Source organism: Cibotium barometz, chromosome 41 (genome assembly GCF_041138505.1).
Source record: "Cibotium barometz isolate CiBa-2024 chromosome 41, ASM4113850v1, whole genome shotgun sequence".
NCBI classification, from domain to species: Eukaryota; Viridiplantae; Streptophyta; class Polypodiopsida; order Cyatheales; family Cibotiaceae; genus Cibotium; species Cibotium barometz.
Window position 1 is genome coordinate 235,633 of NC_141086.1, and position 11,868 is coordinate 247,500.

The window sequence follows — 11,868 nt, forward strand, 5'->3', positions numbered from 1 at the left end:
AACTCGTCTTTCAGACCGGTCATGTACTGGGGCGGGAGAAATCTGGTCTTCAGGTCATGGACAAAGATGTCCCAGTCAAAGGCTGTGACACCTGTGGCCTGGTCTGTATGAATACTAGACCAATGCTGCCACCAAGTGACTGCCTCACCAGTGAGATGGGGAGCCGCTAAGTGGACTTTGTCTTGTGGGTCTGTGATCCTAGCTAATGGAAAATGAGCATTAAACTGATGAACAAATTGATTAACTGAAGAATGATCACACTTACCATCATACTTACTGAAATTTGGTTGACTGCGAATGATGGTGGTTGATGCTGCTGCGGGCTGCTGGCTGGTGACACCTATGACTGGGGAGACTGAGGAGAGCTGCTGATACCTCAAGTGTATGGCCTCCTTTTCCCGTTGGTGTTCGAGTAACATACGTTCTCGATCAAGCTCACGTTGGTGTTCCCAAGCGGCGAGTTCAGCCTGACGCCGGTCTTCGTCGATCCTGCGTTGGGCTTCCTCATAGTCCCGTCTTTCTTCTTTTTCTCTTCGCCTTCGGGCCTCGTCCTCTCTCCTTTGTTGTTCCATCTGAAAGAAGAGGGACATGTAGTCGGGTGCTGCTGGAGGTGTAGAAGGACGTGCTGCTGTTGCCTCCAAGAGTTGGAGACGCTCCATGAGTAGCTGGTTCTGAGCTCTAAGAAGAGCTATGGTGTCTGCTTTGTAGGCGGAAGAACGAGGTCTCCTTTGGGGGAGACGTCTTCCGGCTGATGAGTACTCTCTCCTGTAGACATGATGCTGGCAGCTGAAGTCGGTGGTCGTGCCGGAACGCAATCTAACCATCCAAGGATGCCCCCACGCTAGGATACGGTGTGTGTGGACTATCTGAATCTGATACCGATGTGATATGCAGCGGAAGTCTTTGTATTGGAAGATCCTCTCACACAAATGCTCACACCATCTTCTGTATCCTGAGTTTCGTGAGTTTAGCAATCCACTTTAATACTTCAAACTTTAAAGAGATGAGAGAGAGAGAGATATGAGAACTGTACACCAGATTGGGTCCCGAATTACCCACTGAAGGGCCCCCTATCCCGATAACGAGATAGTATTTGCTTTATTTCTTTAGAGAGAATGACTGTGGACTGTAAATAAGCCAAACGCAAGATCTCGGAGGATCGGAGAGTGGCTGATCTGTACACTGCTGTAGAAACACCTCAATGACTTGATCTCGAGCCTATGAACTCTTCCCAAGGGCATGAGGAAGGGCTGCACACCTGAGGCTCAAAGAAGAAGAAGGTGGACTGTTCTACACTATGTTAGAATGCTGAAAACACATATGAATGCTATGTTACCTTCACCAGATGACTGCTGCATGTGTGGATGATGCATAGAAGGCTGGACACTGATGCAAACAACAGATTCAGGGCTGGAAACTGCTGTAGACTGAACCTTCAGGGCTGGAAACTGCTGTGGACAGAAACGCTCAAGTGTAGAGGATGCTGTGGACTGAAACACAGACCTGTAGGGCTGCTGTGGACTGAAACGCATGAGCAAACAGAGGCTTGCAGGCTGCTGCTGCTGTACGGCTGGAACAAAAACACAGACTGCTGTACGGCTGCACAAAAAATGCAAAGAAGCTGCTGATTGCTGGCGTGGAACTGTGTTGAACTGAGGTGCCGAATCTGGGCCTGAACTGATGCTGAATCAGGGCTGAATGCAGGCGCCTAGGGCTGACTGAAGCTATGGTTCTCAAGGGGCTGGAGAAGAAAGCTTATGGGCTCTAGGGCTGGATTAGTCTTGGGCTGAAAGCAAGGGTGAGGAGAGCTCTTAGCACAATGAAGACTGAATGAGAAAAAAGGCTCTAGGCAAGCCTATTTATACTAACTGGAGGTTGGTCATTTAATAACGTTAATATTTATAAATGCCCAATAATGCAAATAATGATAAATAAATACTAATAAATATGGGAAAAATACCAGATAAATCCCAGTAAATTCCCTAAGGCTTTGGGGATGTTCTAAATGATGCACAGGCATATGTATGCATATTATGCAAAGATGCAGAGTGCTTTCTGATGCAAACCCTAAGGCTTCTACTGACTCTACATGCATGAATGATTCTCTCCAAGTGGGTTAAGGGACTTGACTGACTGACTGACCCACTAAGGCTGAGGAATGACCTACGTAGCTCGTGCCTGACTTATCCTGGACTGAGGATGTACAATGGGGTCACGGCATACGACAATTATCATCCTATTGGGTTCTAAAACTGTACAACTGCTGCACTTCTGATGATAAGCCATCTTGTCACCATGCACTGAGTGCAGAGTGCATGTGACATTCCCTCCTGATTAGCTTGCCGGCAGGTTCATGGCTTTCAAGTAGTCCGCCAATAACTGGGGGTACTCCTGGAAGAACTCCTCGTCGAGCCATACGGCTTCGTGGGTGCCTCGATCTCGGAATTTCGTATAGAACTGACGAATCCGTCGACCGGAACCATGCTTCCATCGATGAAGAAGGATCTGCTCGGGCTCAATAACTTCTGCCTCGACTACCACGTCTGGCTGTTGTTCATCTGAAACATCAAACACTTCTGGACCAACATATGGTTTTAGCCAAGAAACATGGAAAACATCATGCATTGTCCAACTGGCAGGCAACTTTAACTTCATTGAGACATCACTTATCTTCTTAACTATTGGAAAAGGGCCAAAACTACGGAATGAAAGCTTGGGACAACGTTTGCCCACTTGTTTCAATCTCTGCTTCATGATACGCAAATAGACCCAATCCCCTTCCTTGAAGTGGACATCTCGTCTAGACTTATTTGCCTGTCTGCTATATGCTTCCTGAGCTTTGGTCAAGCGGTCCTTGACTGACTCAATGATCTCGGAAAATGCTTCCGTGGTTTTATTAGCCTCTAAAGATGGAGACACCATTCTCGTCAAAAGAGAAGAAAAACGGCGACCAAAGGCTGCTTCATATGGAGTCCGTCCGACACTGGATGAATGAGTGTCGTTCAAGATAGCTTGGACCAACGGAAGATAGTGCTCCCATTTGGACTGCTGGTCATGACAATATGACTTGAGGACATCAAAGGCCAACTGATTATAAATTTCTGTCTGGCCATCTGTCTGGGGATGGAATGCACTAGACAACTGCAATTTAGTTCCAAAGTTTTCAAATAATGCCCTCCAGAAATGCGAGGTAAACTTGGAATCCCTGTCTGATGTTATGGTGCTAGGCAAACCACAAATTGGATACCAATGCTTGAGAAACAGACAGGCTACGTCCTCGGCGGCTATGGCCGTATGCTTGCATGGGATGAGCATGCAGAACTTACTAAAGCGATCCACAATGGTAAAACACTGAGTGTTACGGGATCCAGTGGATGCTGGTAGAGGCCCTACAAAGTCCATAGATATGTCGATGAAAGGTCCGTCTCGGGGATAGGCAAAGGTTGAAGTAAACCTGCCTTCTTTGTGTAGGGAACCTTGACTTTTTGACAAATCTTACAGGCTTGTACATGTGCATAGACATCACGCCTCATCTTTGGCCAATAAAAGGACCGTTCTAATTTCTCGAGGGTACTGTTGATACCCCTATGTCCTCCAACTAAGGAGTCATGGGCATCGTGGAGAAGAGCGGAACGCTTTTCCCGAGTAACACAGAGACGGTTCTTGTAGAACAACCAACCGTTCTGTACTGAATAGTGGCCAGGCTCAGAAGTGAGGGCCAAACTATACTGAGTACCAAACTCAGGGGAGTCGACATATTGGTCTTTCATACTATCCAAGCCCTTCCCCGTGATTTCGAGAATGGTAGCTTCTTGGACTGCCTGGATGCTGGACTTTCGATTGAGAGCATCTGCTACTGGGTTATGCTTACCAAGGATGTATTCAATCATACCTCCAAACTGTTGGAAGATTTGACTCCACCTGGCCTGTCGATCACTCCACTGGGCACTTGGCATAGTCTGAAGCCACTTAAGTGCTTGGTGGTCTGTTTTCACTGTGAAAGCCTGTCCATAAAGAAAAGGCTTCCAATGTTTGAGCGCTGTGATCACACCCAAAAGCTCTTTGTCATATACCGAATAATTCTTTTCGGCGACATCCAACTTTCTACTGTAATATGCCACGGGTCTATTGTCCTGCTGGAGGACTGCACCTATGGCTACATTGTTGGCATCGGTGATGACCTCGAAAGGTTCGTCCCATGATGCTAACTTTAATACAGGTGCTTCTGAGGCAGCTTTCTGGAGTGCACGGAATGCATCAAGTGCCTTACCTGTAACTGAGACTTTCTGCTTGCGAGTCTTCACCCCCTTGAGCAAGTCGGTAAGAGGTGCTGCAAGGTTGGAAAACTGATGGACATGTATGCTATAGGCCTGACAAAGACCTACGAATGAACGGATTTCTTGGGCGGTCTTAGGAATATCCCAATCTAAGATCTCCTGAACCTTTGATGGGTCCAGTCTAATCCCATCGGAACCGATGATGTAGCCCAAATACTGAACTTCCTTAACACCAAAGATAGACTTTTTGGCGTTTATGTAGAGCTGATTATCTCGCAAAAGTTGCAAGACTTTCTCCACATCTTTCTCATGCTGCTCCACAGTGGCTGAGAAGACTAGTATGTCATCAAGGAATATGAAAACACACTTCCCAATGTGGACTGCGAAAATCCTAGACATCATCTTATTGAACGTTGCGGGTGCATTTGTAAGCCCAAAAGGCATGACTACAAACTCATAGTGACCACGCTCTGTCCTGAAAGCTGTTTTTGGAATGTCAGCTTCAAAAATGCGGACCTGATGGTAACCACTCTTGAGGTCGATCTTAGTGAAAAACTTAGCACCGTCTAAACGCTCCAAAATGTACTCTATCCTGGGCATAGGAAACTTATTCTTGATAGTGAGTTTGTTTAATGCCCTGTAGTCTACACAAAGGCGTGCAGACTTGTCCTTCTTTTGGACAAATAGGATAGGTGCAGCAAATGGGGAGAAAGAAGGCCGAATGAATCCGGCTCGGAGAAGCTCAGATAACTGCTTTTCCAACTCGCCCTCTAAAGTCTTGGAAAGACGATAGGGAAACCTGCTAGGAGGATCTGATCCAGGGACCAAATCAATGTGATGGTCCTCAAGGCGAGAGGGTGGGAGACTGGGCGGGAGATCGTCCCTAAGCATAATGTCCTGGTGTCTGGATAGGAGGTCTGCTAACTGAGGGACTAAAGATGTAATGGATGCTACTAATGAGGGAGGGGCTGTTTGAGCACGAACATAAAGGAGTGCTCCTTCTGCTCCCTTGCGGATAGCTCGTCTGGCCTGGAGATGTGAAATCAATGGGATGCCAAGAATGCTTCTATCCCCCCGAATCATGACAGGCTCAGGAAAACCTTTACAAATAGTAAAAGTGTCCTGCCCCCAATTGGGAATAGGCTCATACTGACGGAACCACTGAATTCCTAAGATCATGTCCCACCCCAACAAAGGTGAGATGATGAAATCTCGTTGAAATGAGGCCTTCTGAACTTCAAAGGCAAACTGCTGTTTCTTCTGGGAAATGTGGGTGCGAAGACCAGGTGTAAACCCGTCCACATCCAGATGATATGGGACTAATGTGCAGTTCAATTTATTAGCCAACTGGGGAGAGATGGTGTCTTCAGAACTACCCATATCGAAAAGGACTACAAACTGTCGGCCCTGGGCAGAGCCATAAGCTCGGATGAGGCTCTTCTGAGCAGCATCGCTCTCACCCTCCTGCTTAGCATCAAATACCACGGATGGTATAGGATGCATGGAAGGTAAAAGTTGGACTGCATTTGAGGTAGTAGGCGGGGCTGGAGGAGCTGGGGAGGTTGTGGCAACTGTGGTAGAAGGAGCTTTGGCAGCTTGTGCCGCTTGCCATTTTTGGCAATCCTTCTTACCATGCCCTATAATATGACAGAAAAAACATCTATTTTCTGACTGGTACTTCTTTTGCTCCTCTGGAGGAAGATAACCTCCAGTAATGCCTGCTTTAGCCTTTTCATCATGGGTTTTCTTAGGTTCTTTATCCTTCTTACCCCCTGAACTGGAGCTATTACTGCTGTCCTTCTTAGCATCTTTAGAAGATGCGTTACCTTTCCCTGTCTGTGCAGCTGATTGCTGCTGCTGGGGTTTGGTACTGGACTCAGATGCTTGCTTGGGCTTGCCCCCGTTGAGCTTCATTTCTTCATTCTGAGCGAGAGTCAGAGCCCGGTCATATGTACTTGGTTCAAAGTTACGAACTGTGAACCGAATGTTGGAGTCCAATGTTATGGTTTTCAAAGCTTTCGTTGGACACATCAACACATGAGTTGCAAACATTATAGCTTCCATCCAAAAATTGTGAGGCAACTTTTGTGCTTTCACCATGCATCTTGCCATCTCCATGAAAGATTTGTTTTTCCTCTTAGCTACACCATTCTGTTGTGGTGTATAAGACACAGTACATTGATGTTTGATACCCTTTTGAAACCTATAATCCTTAAATGCATTTGACATGTATTCTCCACCTCTATGTGAGCGGAGTGTTTGGACTTTACATCCACACATATTTTCAGCCATTGCTACAAAGTGTCGAAAGCATGTAAACACCTTTGCTTGCACTTTCAAGGAGTAAACCCAAGCAAACCTTGAGTAGTCATCAATGAATGTGACAAAATAAAGATGCCCCCTTTGGATGGTATCCGCATTGGACCACATACATCACTGTGTATGAGCTGTAATTTATTTCCAGCTCTAACAGCTCCATCCTTGGGGAATGGTTTACAATGCGTCTTTTCCAAAATACGCCCCTCACATACATGCCTTGTTGGAGGTTTACAATGCGTCTTTTCCAAAATACACCCCTCACTCTTGCTATGCATGATGCAGAAGCATCAAACTCCAAAAATTTACATGTCCAAAACAAGCATGCCAAAGCTCTGCATCATGCATAGCAAGAATGTGGGCAACCAGTGTATGTGCATCATAAGTACGCTTGTCATAGCTGTTCAGCTTATACAAGCTATTGTATTATGTTCCGAAAGTAACTATTGCATAACCCTTTGATGGGTCTTTCACCAAACACTCCCCATCTTCAAATTCAACCTTTAAACCTTGGTCGTTTATGACGGAGATAGAGAGAAGATTTTTCTTTATCCCTTGAACATATAACACTTTTGTCATACATATATTTGCACCATTGGCTGCAACAAGTATGACATTTCCAATTCCCTTTACTGGATAAGCGGTATGGTCTGCACATGATACACTGCGGCCATTAGCAGCATATTTACCAAGTGTTGAAATACATCTTTGCATGAAGTGATGTGGCTCGAAGCACCACTACGATGATACATCCTGTCTATCGGATGCAATGCAAGGCATATCATTCCCTGAAGCACTTGGTGTGTCACTAGTGCATGTGACCAAAAAAGTATACTCTTCCTGAATTACATTAGCCAATTGCTCTGCTTTGTCATCAGCCTGAAAAATTTCTTCTTCTCTTTTGCAATCTGCTATCTACATTAATTGATGTAGTGGCCAGGCTTATGGCGGTAGTGACATTTACCCTTCTTTTTAGGCTTGTTTGCATCCTCTTTGTCAGACCTTTCACCACCGAAAGAGGGCTGTCCATGACCAGCCTTACTAGACTCGTGTCCCCCATGCTTAAAGCTCTTTGCTTTGCCCTTATCCTTTGCTGTAAATGCCTTGTCTCCACCATGGTTGCTAGATAGGTTTGCTCTTCTAACAACTACAAATCTTCACTAAATATTGTCAAATTTTCAGCTGCTCAAAGGAAGATGGGAGCTTCATCAGTGGGCAATCAAGGATTTCTTAAATTGAATTCATTCTTGTAAAATTAAAGTTGACTTTTAAAGTCAAGTCTCATGAAATTACAAAAGTTTGAAGATCAAACATTAAAAAATAATTATAATGACTATATATCTCAAAGTACATAATGGACCAGAATTCCAACGCAGTAAGAAACTCCCCAAACACTCATTAAATATATGGATATTGCACAAACATTGTGAGATCTAGTGTAGAGCAACTAGGATGGAAAATACTTGGAGAGCCACCCACCCTCCACACCAGAAACAAGCTTCAAAATGACAAGTGCAAGTGTGTCCAAGATGGAAAAAAGGAAAGAGTTAAATGAACAGTAGAACTACTGGGCATTCGCAACAGCTAATTTGAATCTCTTTAGTCTTTTGTTATTGTATTGCCTTCGCTTCCTACGGCGTTGCTTGCATACATAAATGCATGCTAAAAAGAGAAGTAAATAGAGAAGTGAATACACACCTGCTTACTTCACAGCACTTGCGTCAAGTCGGTATCATCCCACACCCTACTCCACTTGCATGACTGTTTCACAATGCCTCTCCTCAAATCCCTGGAGTGATCGTGCATTGTCAGGCACTCGTGTTTTTCCACCTTCACAAGACAGAGATCTAACAAGCTCTCTAGCCCACTTATCCACCCCTCTACCAAATCATCGCTCTCCCAAAAGTATTCGGCACTCTGCCTGCTTTCGCTAATCAAGAAGCAAGCCACATCTAGAAACATTCCCTACTCATAGCTAACCTTCAAACAAGTCTCTATGTCTTTGTACAAAGTAGTGCTACTACCTTGATTGCTTCTTCCTATAGTTTATTTTCCCTACCAAGCACCTCCAGCGAAAGGGGAAGACCAGCGCATGCTTCACTTATTTTCTCTGCTCGCTTTTCAAAACCTAGATCTGGTGAAGGCTTCTTGAAAGCGTTCAGACACAAAAGTTGCAAGGACTCACCGTTGTCCATGCCTCGTACCTTGTAGCATTCACCCTTGAAGACATCAGAGAAATCATTGTCACGAGGAAATACTGTTTGGTTCCTGGATGTTACAAGCATTCGACTTCCCGGCTGAAGAAATGTCAGATTGGATTCAAAGTTCTCTGGATCATCCAATATGATCAAGACCTCCTTCCCCCTTAATCCAGCTTTTAAACACGCTTTCTTTTGTCCCACATCGTTCCTTTGGAACTTCTTTTCATGCAGCAACTCTTCGAGGAGCTGATTCTGTAATTGACTCTTATTCCGACAATTTCCCACAAAGCTTGCTGCTTGAAACTCCTTTCCAGGTCTCCTGTAAATAGCGCGAGCAAGAGTGGTCTTGCCAATGCCACCCATGCCCCAAAGCAGCACAAAGTACACATTTTCCTTTACTTTCAAATGAAAGAGCTCGACAACAACGTGGACCCTCTGGTCCAAACCAACTGCTTTGAGGTCATCCTCCACAGGAATCCTGCTTTGCGCTATCTTCTCTACGAGAGCTTGGAGCTCTCTTTCACGTCGATAATATCGTATAGATTAGTGGTAAGTGTGAAGATTAACTACAAAAAAACGGTTGCAAAACAAAAGTTTCCTACTTGTTAAAGGTCTCCGGGCGGAAGCCCTCGCGCATCACATAGAGCATTGATCGTGCTTTGGTTGTGCTTGCCTTGTCTTCGATGGTCGTCGATAGCTTTTGCAAACGTCATAGAAGACCGGAAATAGCTTGGCTTTACTAGAGTTCCTGGTGCTCTTCAATATATCCACACGTTCATCCAGAGTCCAGACACCACCTAGACTCTGCGTAATTGCATTCGTCTATCGGCACACGCATGAGGAGACACCACCTAACCTCTGCGTAATTGCTTGTAAAAATGGGCACCTGAATGATTGCTTTCAAGGAGCTCCTCCATGTCCAGAAATGCTTTGATCCCACGGCTTTCCAGGAAACGGTAAAGTATATATTTGCTTTATGCGTATCCCACGATGGCTGATAAAAACACCTCATGCGTGCCGATAGACGAATACAAAGGCAGAGCAGCAGCAACAAGGGGACCTTGGTACAGCTCGAGCTCTCTCTCTCTCTCCACTCGTAACACTACGTTTCTCTTCCTCTCCTCTGTCCTACTACTGGTAGCGCTTAGAAGAGACAGGCTTCGCTCCTTCCAGGTTTCTTAGAAGAGACAGACGACCACAGCTTGCCAAACCAGGCTCCTGTACAATGCATTTGAGCCCAAAAAATAAGTGAGAAAAAGGTGCACGTATCAGGGGAAGGGCCCTGCCAGGCGTCACGCAAATTAAAAAAATTAAAATGCCTATAAAAAATTTTATACTAAAATAAAAAAAACTTTCTATATTTCATCAAACCCGTCAATTTTAGAGGGCAAAGGTGATCAAGGGCTGGCACGGGCTCCGGGGGCCTCAGAAGGGAAGCCACCAAAGAAAATTACCCCATAGCCTCATGCACACAAATCTCCACAAGCTTTGCCTATCTAACAACTGTGGATACCAAAGCAGATTCTACAAGCCCAGACTTTTACCAAGACAACACTAAAATTTGGATAAGTGGAATACCAAATTCCCTATGCCTATAACAAAGAAATCAACTAAACAAAGGCAACACCCTAAAGCTCCAAAGGTATGGGTGTCCAAAGATCCAAACGAAAAGCAAGTATGGATGTCCAAAGATCCAAAGGTAAAGAAAATAATATGGTTGTCCAAACATTCAATTCAATCTCAAGAATAGTATGATGGCAATCCCATCATTTGGTTGCATAAAGCATATAAACCACCAAAGGCCTCATTACCAGCTTCAACCTCAAACGCACCATTTAATTCCTAGAAAGAATAGAGGACTAAGGAGTAGCAAGAAGTCCACAAGAACCCTCTCAAAACAATTCAAGAGGCTGTAAGAACCTGCTTGTGCTAACAAAAACAACATCTAGCCATAAAGCTCATCTTTGCCCATGGTGACCCACCATCGACTTCAACTAGCATAAGGCTTAAACAACTCACTGATTTTAAGCCTTTGTTTTTAAGTGAACCATGGAAGGAACAACCATAAAAACCTCATCTCTAAAAAAAGAGAGTACGCACAAGAACATTTTGCTTACAAGGGGAAATTTTTTAATTAAGGGAGACTTTCTACCCAAAAAAAAGGTAGATACCACACAAGCCTCCCATAAACTACAATGCTATGCTCCAAAATTCCTTGACTATCGGCACAGAATCATTTACAATTATATTTAGTGCATTGCTACTTCATGAGTATATATATATACACACTCATGTTGCCAAGGAGGGAACTTGCACTAAATCCTCATAATTGACCATTTCTAGATATATATCTCTGTATGGGAGGCCCTGATGGGTGGCAGCAACCTAATCCATGGTATGACCCATCGCTTGACTCCCTTGCCTAGATCGACTTGTCCTCTTAATGGTGATACTTCACTGTTGCCCATGGTCCATGCTCTCTTCGACAACCTAAACCTCATAAGCAATGGGGACCCCTCAATAATAATTTATTATAAGTAATGTACACACCAACAAATCCAGCACTTGGACTAACTTCATATATACTACATGTGACTATCATTGCCTTCTTCAAGCAATATCCTTGCAAGACAACATATTCTTCAAACCTTTACAAATGGTTTGACTTCATCATCATCATTAACAGCTACATCAAGAGTTTGCTAGAGTCATTTATTTTTCAAATCTTTATAAATATGCTAATAAGAGCATAAGAGCACAAATATGCACTTAATATCAAAAATATTCATGGGTAGAGATGAGAAGGCAATTCATTGACAATCCTACAGATCCTAGCAACTAAAAGGTCATGAGTGATGAGCAGTGTTACAACAATAAGGATTCTGTGAGATCCCTGTTCCCACCGAGCAACAGATTCGGGATACTAGCAGCGGAAGTAGCACTTCTCACGCGGGACAGGGGTCCCACACTCGGGGCCTCACTCACGGATATCCGGATAAGAGACTAATCCGTCTGTTGTTCCAAAACCAAACCCGGAAAAACTTCCTTTACCGGAAAGCACGGGCGATTCCACC

The 11,868-nt window shown here is 44.4% G+C and overlaps 1 protein-coding gene and 1 long non-coding RNA gene across 19 annotated transcripts in view; one reads left to right on the forward strand and one right to left on the reverse strand.

Annotated features, from left to right (window-relative positions):
* Positions 1-10,020, reverse strand: part of LOC147614576 (TMV resistance protein N-like) — a 49,121-nt gene extending 39,101 nt beyond the window's left edge. For 5 of the 13 annotated variants that reach the window (XR_015262903.1, XR_015262901.1, XR_015262900.1 and 2 more), the window contains exons 1-2: positions 9,397-10,020; positions 8,292-9,311 (exon numbers count right to left, since the gene is read on the reverse strand). Coding sequence is in view for 4 of the 13 variants with exons in the window: in XM_086779856.1 (XP_086635982.1) it covers positions 8,338-8,382; positions 8,798-9,311; positions 9,397-9,443 (606 nt within the window). In the remaining 9 variants the exon portion in view is untranslated. Of the gene's footprint in view, positions 1-8,291; positions 9,312-9,396 lie in introns of those variants that run through there. The other 8 variants (XM_086779856.1, XM_086779852.1, XM_086779855.1 and 5 more) reach the window with 3 other exon arrangements.
* The window catches only part of LOC147614575 (uncharacterized), a 298,802-nt gene that overhangs the window by 163,020 nt on the left and 123,914 nt on the right, over positions 1-11,868 (forward strand). The gene's annotated exons all lie outside the window — the stretch shown is intronic.